This window comes from Morone saxatilis, unplaced genomic scaffold (genome assembly GCF_004916995.1).
Source record: "Morone saxatilis isolate NCDOM2014 unplaced genomic scaffold, NCSU_SB_2.0 Contig16, whole genome shotgun sequence".
NCBI classification, from domain to species: Eukaryota; Metazoa; Chordata; class Actinopteri; family Moronidae; genus Morone; species Morone saxatilis.
This window is the reverse complement of record NW_023339718.1, coordinates 494,204-508,366: the sequence shown is the minus strand read 5'-3', so window position 1 is coordinate 508,366 and position 14,163 is coordinate 494,204. Positions and strand designations below refer to the sequence as shown.

At 39.7% G+C, this 14,163-nt stretch overlaps 2 protein-coding genes across 3 annotated transcripts in view; one reads left to right on the top strand and one right to left on the bottom strand.

Annotated features, from left to right (window-relative positions):
• Positions 1-4,741, bottom strand: part of LOC118326087 (ceramide transfer protein-like) — a 20,099-nt gene extending 15,358 nt beyond the window's left edge. Inside the window, exons 1-3 of one of the 2 annotated variants that reach the window (XM_035658990.1) lie at positions 4,035-4,741; positions 3,705-3,839; positions 1,086-1,202 (exon numbers count right to left, since the gene is read on the bottom strand). In XM_035658990.1, the coding sequence (XP_035514883.1) occupies positions 1,086-1,202; positions 3,705-3,839; positions 4,035-4,124 (342 nt within the window). In that variant the 5' untranslated portion in view covers positions 4,125-4,741. The remainder of the gene's footprint in view (positions 1-1,085; positions 1,203-3,704; positions 3,840-4,034) is intronic. The other variant, XM_035658991.1, reaches the window with a different exon arrangement.
• Positions 4,742-6,596: 1,855 nt separating this feature from the next.
• polk (polymerase (DNA directed) kappa) lies at positions 6,597-13,942 on the top strand. The gene is made up of 14 exons (XM_035659235.1): positions 6,597-6,957; positions 7,243-7,362; positions 7,515-7,667; positions 8,109-8,240; positions 8,346-8,496; positions 8,663-8,878; positions 9,265-9,389; positions 9,607-9,773; positions 9,863-9,895; positions 10,026-10,122; positions 10,836-11,007; positions 11,160-12,122; positions 13,100-13,148; positions 13,306-13,942. Exons 1-14 carry the CDS (start codon positions 6,829-6,831, stop codon positions 13,385-13,387), a joined length of 2,589 nt encoding a protein of 862 aa, XP_035515128.1. The 5' UTR covers positions 6,597-6,828; the 3' UTR covers positions 13,388-13,942.
• Positions 13,943-14,163: the final 221 nt, after the last annotated feature.

The window sequence follows — 14,163 nt, the reverse complement described above, 5'->3', positions numbered from 1 at the left end:
CTTCTATATAGGGTTTTGTGCAATTTTATAATGCTCTCACTTTCTCTTCTATATAGGGTCTTATGCACTTTTTTATTTTCTAGAGAAGTGTATGTTTTATAGATGCATGTGTCGTTCTTGTGTGTCTTTTTACACTTTGACTCTCTGAGCAAGCACAAATGGCAAATAAAGTTCTTGAATCTTGAATAACACGCAATAAGTAATTCACCCACTGTCACAGTACAAACACACACTGATTGATATTACTCAAGTTTATGTACCGTCTATGGAAAATTCTGAACACTGTATAAGCAAATCAATTACACCAATACAACTAAACAGTTCATAGTTTAATATTTAGGGCATATTAATACAAATTCAGTAAAGTGTAGCTATCTGTTTTGGATAGATTATGCCATTATATGTTGCACAGCACTTATTTTGTAAGCCATGACAAGACATCTAAAGTGTTTTACAAACTTAATGTTGAGAAACCATTACTATGCATCATTAACTAGATGTCACTGAAGCTGTCTTGTATCCGATGACAGGGGATACCCCCCATCTCAACACCTCACTCCTTAGATTCCTCACATTCCCAGGGGGGAAGGCTGTGTGTGTGTCTGTGTGTGTCTGAATCCCTGTCCTGCCACACCCAGCTCACTGAACAAAACAGATAACTCCCTGTCTGTTCTGAAAAGCACACTGACCCTCAATTGAACCTGAATACTAGAATAATGTGAATAATGCAGCTAAATAATAGTTTCAGTGGGTGATTTAGCACTCCAAAAAACAATCAAATATTTATTATGGCCTAAGGAACTGAGAAGATATGGTAATAAGAAAATTTGTTTTGACTCTTGACAAACACCAAGCAAATGAAAAAAGTCCCTGAACACAACAGGAACTGCATTCAGGCACACTGAGCATCTGTAGTGTTAATTAAACTATAACGGTAATACCACTGACTTGCTTGCAGGTAGGAAAAACTCCCATGAATAATACAGTCTGTATGACAAGCCAACAAAAGTGCAAAAAGAAGCAAGCGGGGGGAAAAAAACAGAAACAGAAATATAGGTTGTAGGAAAATAATCTGCTCCACTCACCTTGTGCAGCTCTATAGACTCAATCCACTGGAGTCTGTGCTCGGGATCTTCAGCTCTGAGGTACCAAACACTGTCATTCACGCTGATGTCAAAACGACACTCGTCAAACTCATGAGGCTGCACGGAGAGAGAAGAGGGCTCATGAATAGTTACCAGGCAAAGTGCATGAGTCACATCAGGAAATACTGCCATGATCTGTATTTGAATACTGAAATACAAAAAAAAAAGAAATCAATGAAACATTTTCCTCTAATTCATTAAAAATCAGAGAGGAATCTGAGCAAAAATACTGCTTTAACGCTTCTACGGTAGTTTGTGTTTTTGACACTGGCTCAGTAGGGATGACACATTCTGGACACACATGGATTCCATCAGTCACAGAAAAGCCTCTGCCACACAATAAACAGGAATTTTAATTAGAAACTGATGTCTTATGTCTGCAAGCAAAACCCTAAACGACCGCAGCAAAGCTGTGCAAAAAAAAGCTTCTTTCAGCATGTCTTCGCCTGAACCTGGGTCATCATAACTTTTCCTTCTACTATTGGGCCAGACCTTTCAACTATTTCACTCCCCCGTTCTACAATGCACCCCACCCAGCTCCAACCACTAACAGCCTTAGGCACCCAAACACGTGCACCAAAGAATTCTGTTTCCTCTGAGATTGGAATTTGACCACGGCATTCAGCTCAGAGATCTGCTCTGCAAATGTTCCTAATAAGAAATGAGACACAGTCGACTTGAATCTCCTCTCCGTTTTTCTCCTCAGTGGCAGCAACCAAGTCTACAGCTGCTCTATCAGCTGACATAACCTCATGTTGCCCAAGTTTAATTAGATTTGCTGAATGACGCTCATGTGCTGGTTTATTTGCTGCCACTGACAACAGCGACATACACTCCGACTCTGAACACCAACTGTGCGTTACTTTATGCAACATTGCCTTTAAAAGTTAACACTAGTATTACGGGTTGCATATACGGGATGCTGACAGGTGTGAGGTTTTCTCTGAGCCTATTCTATTACAGTCACCAACAACCTCAGGGCAAAGGTTTCCTCTCAGAAACAGGTGAAATGCCCTCCAGTTTCAGAAGTCCACAATAAGAAGGGTCATGCAATTGTAACCCCTGGTGCATCCAGCCATGTTGCCATTACTGGTTAGAGAAATCCAGTCTATCTTACTGTGCTGTATCAGACACGGCCCATAAACCTCTGCTTTACAATCCAGTTTATACCTCTTTCATTCTGCCTGGAACAATCTCCTTCCCCTTACGTAAGCACTACTGAACATCCATGCTGCACTGGCTTTTTTCTGTGTATTGGACTGTGGCATCTTCAGTGTTAGGAAAGAAGAGGTTATCAGTCGAACACTGATAGTTCTCAGAAAAGACATCTAAGACTTCTTCTCCATCTTTAAACTAGCGTGTGCGCATGCATGTTTGTATTTTAATTAAAACAATAAATATGTTTAATATTATTTAAATGAATCGGCTCCGCACAGAACTGTATACAACTGACAGGAACACACGAACGTAAAGACAAAAGCTTGAACTGATGTGAGCTTTTGATAATGGACCTGGGCCTACGATAGGAATTTTCACACAGTAACATTTCCTGCACATTTTGCTTCCGTCTGAGGACAGTCTGGTGTGTAACAGACCGATGTTAGACAAGGAGAGCAGAGACTCGTCGTAGCTGCATTCCTCAGTGCTCAGTCTCCTTAGGAAGCACTGGACTTATAGATATTCCAGAAGAAGGGAGAGGCAGTAAGAAGAGACAGTGTGGGTCATACTACATTCATTATTAGTGAGAGCATGTGTAATAAAACTGTGCACACTCTTACTTACCCTAATATAACACAATTACAAAACACACTGAATGTCTTGTGGAGTTCCATTCAGGTCTGTACAAACACAGGAATTGGCGTAATGCTCACACAAATGACCACTCTCAAAAGTGGAAACTAACCGTAACCTGTCATGTTGTGGTTTTAATCCTGTTTTGAGTCATATAATCCGATTGAACAAATCACAGTGAAACCATTTGTTTGGCCTCTGTACTTGGTGGCGGTATGCTCAGAGAGAACAGTGAATATTTAACCAGGGTGTGGGATTTCCGCTTATCTTACCAACAGGAGGCCTGCATAGGGAGAATAATACAGGTCCCGTTTCTACAGTATGTGGTCAAAGCTTACACTGCTGTAGGGAACAGGAATTTTAAATCGCCTGCGCAATAACTAACAACAGTCGGAGATGTATGAGAGTTTTCTCGAATGACTCCTGGAGCAAGAATGTATAGGTCTGCTAAAATACAGACCACCGCCTTACCTGTAATCTTAATAACAGCCTCATTACTAGTTAATGTTTACCTCCGTATCCTTGAGGACCGTGGATTGAAGGAATTAAAGTTCAACTCCATGCTAATGACAGGGAAAGACGGGATCAAAACATTGAAACCTGCGCCAGAGGTAACTCTAGACCCAGAGCACTGATGCAGAAAATTAGGCCTTTCATGGTTACTCCCTGAAATACTGAACAGGTGCTCAGCTCCCGGTGCTTATTAATGCAACAGACAAGGACAGCAGCAGAGTGATGTTCCTTCCTCGTACCATGGTAAATACTTACTGTGATAACAGCCTTGCTGAGGCACAGAGACCCCCTGCAGCCGTATTCCCGTTCATCCTCCGACTTGTAGTAGCTCAGAGTATTGTTTTTCAACACGACCCATCGATCCTGCCATCCGTGGATGTAATTAGTCCACTGTAAACACACGAGAGGTACAAAACAATCGGTCAGCTGCACCCTTTGCCTAAAACGATGTGTACGCAGTGGTTGATTTAACTTTTACAGCTCGTTACTCAAGTTCACATGGCTTTTTAAACCAGTAGTGTGCAATGATAGAAGTAATATGTGCAGGATGAAACATTTGTGACAGTCTCCCTTGGTTTACTTTACCTTGCTTAAAACGCCTCCGAGCTCCACAGGCTGTCCGGATTCCGGGTCCACATCCTCATCCGAACCGGACGATGAACTCTTTTCGGACATTTAAAATCCAAGCTTCAGCAGAAAAAAAAAACAAAACTTGAACTTAAAAATTGTATCGACAGTATCTTAACGCTTAGCTGCCGGACTGGATCAGTTCAAACCTGCTGACAGCTTCTCTAACTTAGCTTCAACCTCAGCGAAATAACGTTAATTAGACATTAACTGGGTTTATTAAACATCAGCTGAACGGCGGACTTTATCTTCGCTCGGCTGACAGACGTAAAACCTGGCTAGCTCGTCTTGCAGCAAGCTACTCTGGAGGTGACAGCTGAGTCTCAACTTCTCGGTTTTTGTGCGGGCTTTGTTTTGAAACTGACGTCGAATACCAATGAGACTAGCTAGTTAGCGTTAGCCGTCAAACGACGCAACTACCGAAGAAACTTGGTGAGTGGTCCGGTTATCTGCCTTAGCTGCAGCCAACAAGCTACTCAGCAGCGACTGATCGATAAAGAGGCCTTCGTGTAAACGCTGTACCCCCAACTTCAAGCTACAAATGACGAGCACCGGGCTGTATCACTGCTGTAGTTCCGCAGTTTAGTTAGCGGTAGCGGCGGACTGACGACTAGCTCGTCTTCATTCAGGTCGGCTGTACTGTATCTTATAGAGAGCGGCGTCAAGTTAACGCAGTAACGGCGGCACCGGAAGCCGTACACGTTTGCTTTCAAAATAAAATCAATTTAAAAGGGAAGAAAATCATATAAGATACCTTTCTATTGTCCCACAATGGGGAAATTCGCAATCTTATCAGCAGGCAAAGTGGATAGGAAAAAGTATAAGACAGTAAAAGAACAGTATGAAATATAAATAATAATATAATATATATACCTGTACAGAGAAAAACAGTAAAAAACCACAACAGATAACACAATAACACAAATACTAGCAGCAGTTGCACATGGGCAAAAGGTTGCACAGTATATAATATATAATAATAATAATAATAATATAATATAGATAGATAGATAGATAGATAGATAGATAGATAGATAGACTTTGAAGAAATTGGGTCGTCATAGCAGCCAGGTACATTAAAATACAATAGAATAAAATACAACAATAGAATAAAATACTTAGATAGGAAAGATAAAAAAGATAAATAGGAAGGTAAGGTGCAAAGAGTTGTAGTTGCAAGATGGTGGTAATAGTACTGATGACATGATGGTAGTGTTATTGTTAATAACAGTATATAATAATAACAGTATATAATGATAATATTAATAATATTTATAATAATATAATAATAATATGTGTATATAATATGATGACTGAGATAGATAGAGATTGCAGTCGTAGCAAAGGGATAGTGGGGGGGTGGTTTTGTGATTCCGTCCCTTGAATATATTTTGTATCTAGAAATGTGGGGTCTGCACTGCACACGGGTTTAAAGCACACTCCGTTTAAAAATACCGAACGGAAAGAAGAGTTTTATTTTGGCGAACCCTGCTCGGGATTTTGCATTGACACAAAAAGGGCTGCATTGCAATAAAGGTGTTTTTTGGGTTAAAACAAATTTTTATCCATTCTGTTTACTGAGGGAATTTATCAACGAGTTTTATTCTTTGAGATGTTCTTTAGTATTATCTGATTGTGTAGCTGATGTAAATCCTAGATATACATGCTTCAAACTAGGACAAAGGTTACTTTCAAAATTACCTTTGTCTCTTAATCTTCTTCTGTAGACTACTTTCTATATATCGTGTACTTTAGACACAATAACGCCGCCGTCCACTTCATATGAGGCAATACCACATATTATTACAGCATAAAATATAAAAGGAGGTTTCTCAGGTTCATCGTGAGGGTCAAATAAAATAAATATATAATATATACTTCATAATAATAATAATAATATCATCATATTCAGCTTTACATGACACTTATTATAGTATCTAGTTTTTTTTAAACTACAAATATAACTTTTTAAGTTGTGTAAAATAAGGTAATTGTAATAATAAACATATGCTGTGACTTTATTACCACGTGGGGCTGCTGTCATACAGTTTCCTGTTTTTCTATCTAAACTTAATAGCTTTCAAGATTTAGTTTAGATTAGGTATTACAATCATTGACAGTATATATAATAATAATTTACAACACAAACACATTGACTCACAGTCATGTAGACATCCCACTCTCATATTATCCACCAATGACTCCTCCTGACCAAACTGAGAAAGATAAAAATTAAAGACATTTCCTGTCTATTTTTATTATAATTAATTAATTAATTTTTATTTTAGTTAATTATAATANNTTTATTCTATTAGATTTGGCGTATTTGACAGGGGATAAAAAAAATAATCCATTAAAGATTTTTGGTGCAATGTGATCGCAAATACCTATTCAGTAATTTATATTTAAAATCTCCTTTATTGTATTTATTTATTTAAAGAGGCAATTTAGTCCCGCCCATTCCGGCGATGACGCATGTATGCGGAAGTGCCGCCAAAACCGTCATCGTCGTCACTGTTTTCAAAACATGTCTGAGCGTTAGACAGCTGAGCAGGGTTTGATTCAGTGTCACTGTTCCTGTGCGTTTATCTAGCTTGAAGAGACGCACACATAATGGGAGACATAGCGACGACATGTTGCAGGTTTATTAACAAACTTTAAAAGAGTGGAGGTCGTCATAAATTGGACTTTACTGCCAAAAAACAACAACAACAACAACAACAAACGACGGTTCTCCGATCCGTTCTTCAGGATGGAGAATGAGGCTGCATCCACTAAAGCAGAGGGCTTCCTCTCCAGAATGGCCCTCAATGACAACAAGGCTGGTATGGAGGGTGTTGACAGGGACAAGATCAACAAGATCATCATGGAGTCATCCAAGGTAGATACTACAACTCAAATAATTAGTCCTGTATGAGACACCATTAATACTCACTGCAGTCATCTGCCACATGTTCTCTCCTGTGTCAAAATAATCTTAAAGATCTATAGTGTGTGGTGGACTATATGAAATGTAAGATCCACTGTGTCCAGCCTCGTGTGAAAAGGCTCACATCCCCAGTGCAATGACACGAAAAGTCCTAAAAATAGATAGATTTTTCATTATAGCCTTGGTACAGAATCTGTAACTTCTAAAATCTTTAGTATCCCTGTCTTTTCCCTGCAGGGGTCTAGGTTTTATGAGAATGAGCTGAAGAGAGAGCAGCAGGTGAACCAGCGAATTGAGAAAATGATGTTACAAAAGGCACAGATCACTGACCAACAGTTAAAGAAAGCACAAGCTCAGGTAAGACATGCTATGGATGGAACTGCCGTTGGTTTCTTTTTTTTTTTTTAGGTCACTAACAAAAACGCACATGCAGACAAACATACTATTAAATAAAAAAAGCTACATATCCAAATATCATTCTACTTAAGCGCTCCAATCTCTCCTTACAGGTGGAGAGGATGACCGCTGAGCTGGAGAGAAGTCGTGATCTAAGCCGTGTGATCGTACATGTGGACATGGATGCTTTCTACGCTGCTGTGGAGATGAGAGACTGTCCTGAGCTGAAGGACAAACCCATGGCTGTAGGATCCATGAGCATGCTGGTGAGCAGTTATGAAAGTAATGTCTTAGATAATTAATGCTACTGTACTATACTGTACATGAAAGATACATAACATTTAGACACAAGCAAACCAGGGTAGAAGTAGTATGTTTAAACTATTCATTACATAGCACATTATTGGGATTGTCTTAACCATGATTCTCATAGTATAATGCAGCAATACTACAGTTTCTTAAATTACAGTGTTGGAATAAGTCTTTATACTTTTGCAAATAATATATATTGACAAACACTTGAAATTACAAATTCATTTCACAGTACATTGCTGTACTATTAGAAATCGCGGATATTTAAACCAGTTCCAACATTATATGGATGCATTCAAAATAAATTTAGTGTTCAAACAAGAGTTTTGTATCTGAAATCCAGAATGCCTCTGTTAGTAAAGTGTTTTATTTAGATCTCACCCTTTCCTTTTCAGTCAACATCTAACTACCATGCCAGGAAGTATGGGGTCCGAGCTGCCATGCCTGGCTTCATTGCAAAGAAACTCTGCCCCAGCTTAGTTATTGTTCCAACCAACTTTGATAAATACCGAGCTGTGAGCAATGAGGTAAGTGTGATGGCAAAACACACAAAGAAATAAATTCACATTAAAACAAATGCAATGCAAAGTTTTGCTTCAACAGTTGCTCATGAATTTGTATTTTTCTGTTAGATCCGGGAGATTTTTGCAGACTATGACCCTCACTTCCAGCCAATGAGCCTGGATGAAGCCTATCTGGATTTTACAGACCACCTGCAACAGAGGCAGAGCTGGCCAGATTCCTCACGTACACATCGCTTCCGTGCCAGCAGCACCTCTACAGGCAGGACTTAATTATAGCGTAATATAGAATGATTACTCTGTGTTATTCTGTGCAACTTTGGACTCTTTTACTATAGACTGTCATGACAACATGACAGGAAACATTTCTGTTCCATACACTAGGAATCCGTCTGATTATTGTGTGAAATCATTTCTTTTCTGTAAAGGTGAAGAGCAGATTGAGCTTCCCCAGGAGCCAGAGATGAAAGACCTCTCTCCGGTCCTGTTTGAGGACAGCCCAAGCTCCTCTCCCTGCTTGCCGGGCTCTGAAGGTGTCAGTGCCGCTGGTGGTGTGTTTGAGGTATTTGGGAAGTCTGTTGAGGAGGCTGTGAGAGAGATGCGCTTCCGCATTGAGCAGAAGACCATGCTGACTGCCAGTGCAGGTGAGGGAAAAAACACTCACATTATTAAAAAAACACTATCCTTTTTTGTCTGATTTATGTCTTGCTATTGTCAAATATTTTACTTCTTAATTTGAGTTTCACAGGAGAATTATAGCATATACTCCACTAAGTTGATTCCTCTTGCTCATGAACCAGGTCTGACTGCATCCTAGCAGAGATTTTTTTTCTCCTCCCTACTTTCTGAACAAAAACAAAATGTAAAAAATATGAGGTGACAGGCAACACCACTTTAAGTGTAATTCATTCATTATAATAAAAGTCTGCAGTCTTTCCTGCACATTTTGTTTAGAATTATGATCCACAATATGTTTTACCAGCCGTTCATTTACAAACACACTATTCAATAATGCTATTCACTCTTCTAGGAATTGCTCCAAACACGATGCTTGCCAAGGTGTGCAGTGACAAGAACAAGCCCAACGGCCAATACAGACTCCCTTCCACTAGAGAGGCGGTGATGGACTTTGTCCAGAATCTCCCAGTTCGCAAAGTACAGTACACATTGCTCAAACTAAAACATAAACAGAGCCTTGTGGTGTATGATTATGGAAAGATGTTAGAATGTAATCCTGAGTTTTTGTATTATTAAAGGCTGACAGATATGGTGTAAAGTGACTAATGATGTGCTGCAGACAGGGGAAGGTGGTTGAAAGAAAATCTATATCAATATTTAAAGACAGTAAAAATGTGTTTGTGTATCCTTTCAGGTTTCTGGCATAGGGAAAGTGAGTGACAAAATGCTAAACGCTCTGGGCATCAGTAGCTGTTCTCATCTTGGTCAGCAGATGGCGCTGCTGTCGTTGTTGTTTTCAGAGACAGCCTGGCATCATTTCCTGCAGGTTTCCCTGGGTCTGGGCTCTACATATATACCTAGGTACCTCACTGTCTGTTTAATGAAACTCAACTGAAACAGTCCAGTTCAGAGAGAGGAGATAATTATCACTGTGTTTGCTTTTTATACAGGCATGAAGAAAGAAAAAGCATGAGCACAGAAAGGTATGGTTTTAACGACACATAAATAGGCACTGACATACCGGTAGTTGAATTGATTTCTTTGGTGTCCATCCTCCTAACTCTCTTTAATTTCCTCTCTGTCCCACTCTTTTCTGGCACTTAATCCTTACAGGACATTTAAAGAACTGAGTGAAGCTGAGGAGCAGTTGTCTTTATGCAGGGAGCTCTGTGAAGACTTAGCACAGGACATGAAGAAAGAATCTCTGAAGGTAGTGAATGAGGGTTTATTTGTTGAACATACCTCTGTGCTTATCTTATGGACGAACACATTGTCTTAAACACACATTTGTCCTGGTTACATCAACCATACATGAGGTTATATTGTATATTCATAGTTTCCATTCTATTACTGCTCTGACATTGCTTGGATGAATCTTGCCTTAAAACACAAGTGATTGTCTTAGACTGAGCAAAGAGAAGCGAAATAAAGCAATCACTGGGGATGTTTGAACAGAAATGGAATACACCACAAAAATACCATCTTATTCTTTTTAGAATCACCCTGACTCCAAACCGAATCTCATACAATTACCTCAACCTGTTCATTCCTTTACGAATCGATAGAGAAAGGACGGGATGGCTTGGCACGACCATCACCCCCCTGCCTGGGTCCCGATGTGGCCTTGATAGCTGGAGGAAATGGAGGGCCATTAAGGAGACAGCAGGGGCTACTATCAGCCTTGGAAATGTCTCCCTGGGAGATGATCACATTACTATGAAAGCGCTTTGTGGCGCGTTTTTCACAAAAAGCATTCTGACAAATCAATCAGTGATACGACAGATTACCTAGATTTCCACCTCTTTTCTATTTGTAGCCCTTCCATTCAGAATCATTGATTATGCTTATAATTAAGGGCAGACATAAATGATGTGTTTCCTTATATGAATTCAAATCTCTATTTTGTGTTTTATCTTCCCGAAGGGTAAAACAGTTACACTGAAGCTCAAGAACGTGAACTTTGAGGTGAAAACCAGAGCGCTGACGCTGCCGTATGCTGTTGCTACAGTGGATGAGATCTTTGCTGTTGCTAAGGACTTACTGAAAACAGAAAGAGACAATGAAAGCCCCCAGCCACTCAGACTGAGGCTCATGGGTAATTAGATATAGCAATGTAACTGACATACCAATTAATACAACTAACTTGAAATAAATCTAAATGATCTGTGACACGCTGCATGTGGAAATAATAATACAGTTGTCATTCATTTTGAAGTCTTCTCCAGATAATTAGTTTTTTGCTCGTAGGTGTTAGAATCTCTGCCTTTGTCACTTCGGATGATAAAAAGCCCCTACAGAAGAGCATCATTGGGTTTCTTCAGACCGGCAAGACGGATTCTGGTGGCTCCCAAGGAACCCATCAAAAGATTACCTGTTTTCCCCCAGTGGAGAAGTGTCAGAGACAAGAGGAGGTTCCCAGGTGGAGTAAACAGAGGGGGTTAGAGAGGAGCCAGACTGGCGAGGAACCCCAACAGTCTTTCTTCCAAAGGGCTCATGCCAAAAGACTGCAACTCCAGGCGGTGAATGCAAACACAGAAGAGGAAGGACATGGGGAGAATGCTTCTGAGATTACTTCCACAGGCACTTATGCTCAAAATGGAGTAGTGTCATCAACAAAAGCTCATGACAACTGTACAGCCTCAGATCGCTCAGAAAATGACTTTGTTTCCCATGTAGAGGCCAAAGCATCCACGTCAGGCTGTGGCAGCGCAGTGTCAGAGCGCCTCACCTGTCCGGTGTGTTTCAGGCAGGTGGAGACGACCAATTTAAATGTCTTCAACAGACATATAGACCAGTGTCTCAGTGATGCCTCTAGTAAGCCAAACCAATACACCGTTTCTGACACAGAGTCAGATTTGGACCTAGAGAATGACCATAAAGAATGTGAAGTGGTGGAATTAAGAGCAGTGCAGTGTGAGGTTGAAGAAGATTCAACGTCGAACAGAACTCAGGAAGATCAGCGCAGCTTGAAAAACGATCATTTGATCAATGGACACAACCAAACCGTGACCTCGCAACAGCCTCAGTCATGTAATGATAAAGGGTCCGTCCTCATCTGCCCAATATGTCAGCTGACCCAGGACAGCGATGACCTCATTATCTTCAACCACCACGTTGACCTCTGCCTGAACCAGGAGGTCCTACATGAACTGGGGGGACAGACATCATCTTCCATAAATCTACCTTCTGTTACAAATAGCAAGGCCATAGGTGAGTGTATTAAATGAGGTTCATGAGTTGCTTATTTACACAGAGCCACATAATGAATGAAAGTCCAATATTCCCTCTCCCTTTATATGTTTTTGGTCTCTACCAATTCCTGATCTAAATATCTGGCTCTTTAGCTGCTAATTGCTCCACTGTGTTCACCAGCTAGAGTCCGCACTGTGTGTCTGCTGTTAGGTGCTGAGCAGGTAGTGTACAGTGGGTTTTTAGAAGTTTTTTGGCTGAAAACAGCTGCCTGCCTTGGCAAGTCAAAAATGAAGCTGTGGAGAGTGAACCAAAACATTAAAAGATGCATTCTAACACCTACTAAACAATGCGTGAAACTCATTTGGGTGATAATGCTCTGTAGATTCATCACTATGAGCGACCTCTTTCACATTGTCACATTTGTTTTTACTTTGTTATTTGATATCCAAGTTATTATAAAATATTGATAATAGCTGCTTTAATTATTCATTTTGTTCCTTGTGTACTTTGTCTGTCAGTGTTTCCTACAAGGCTCTAAAGTCGGGGAATGTATCTATTTCTGCTGATAGCAGATACAATCCTGTTAATAATGTCTATAAACTGTGGCTATATGACATCTTTGGAGTTAACAGAAAGAATGTCTATTTGGGAGGATGTCGATGGCCTATGACCTTGTTATTTACTGACAGTGACATTGTGTGAGAAGTTTATATCGATTCCTACAGAGAAAAGACATCTCATTTCAGCCCATGGGGCTTCCTTTGCCCTGGTCTTGGAAATGGCTAAATCACTTTCTCACCTATTCATTTCCTACAATGAACTGCACCCTGGTTTTCTCTTAAACAAGCCTGTCTCGGAAATTGCACTCTTTATATCCCTGAAGAGGTGCTGCAATTGTGTTCCTCCTCAGTGGATGTCATTTTTTGTCAGAGAAGAGATAACGATGGAATGTTTTTTTCTCGTCCATGTTCACGAGTGTCTGTTTCTGTTGGCAGACGGAGGGCGTTTCCTGCCACCGCAAGTAAGCAAAGGCAAAACCAAAAGGTGAGACAGCTTGAACACAGATTGCTGCAGCACAAAATGTTGGGTTGACATATATAGCGTATGAATTTACAATTTACGAATGTCAACAAGGGACATTTGAATTTGAATTGAAATTAAATTGTTTGTGTTTTGTTTGTGTTGATTTCATGGCTTTCAGACGGGACTCGCCTTCCTCTCCTCCTTCTAAAAAGGCTAAAGGCCTCGGTCCTCGCAACACCATTGACAAGTTCTTCAGGTGACAGTTATGCACGCAGAATATCAATCCCGATCTGGAGGAACTGAGAGTTTTCTACTGAAAATGAAAAACATCTCTCCTCTCCTCCCTCTATGGTTCAAACTCACAGACATTGCACACAAAGCCATTTATTTTCTTCACCTAAAGAAATGTTGTAATGAAGATCACTGATAGAGTCTAAGTATGTGCACTGATAATATATATTTGTTTTTATAAGCCAGACAATCGAAATTAAATTCTGGCAAATTAATATATATCATACAATATTTATGACCCTGTTGTCTGTCAATTCCAATTTCATTGCCTATTTTCTGAAGAGAAGACTAATGTTTTTATTTTATTGGACGGCTTTTATGTATATCTAAATGGATCATGATGGTATTTATTACATGCTAAGGTTAGTCTTATTTTTTTAATTTATCTTCATTAAGTTATTCAGATATTTCCAGTTGTATTTATTGAGTTCTTCAATAATAATGCTGTGTATGTTTAATAATAAAAAAAGGGAATCATTCTATTGTGTAGATTTTAGTTAAAATAAATTACGTTTTCACTGACATTTCACTTTGTGTGATGTAATTTTTTTTTTTTTTTTTACAATTAATCACCATCTGTTCTCTGTTAATCAGACTTTTGACCAAAAAGGGGTTGGCTCACTGAAGAAACACAGAATTAGACTGGTTTAAAGTTCATTCACAAGTGTTGGTGGTATAGTCCTGAATCAGATCAGAGAGTAACACAAGCTCCAGATGAAACTGCACAGTGGCCAGGAGCAAATTG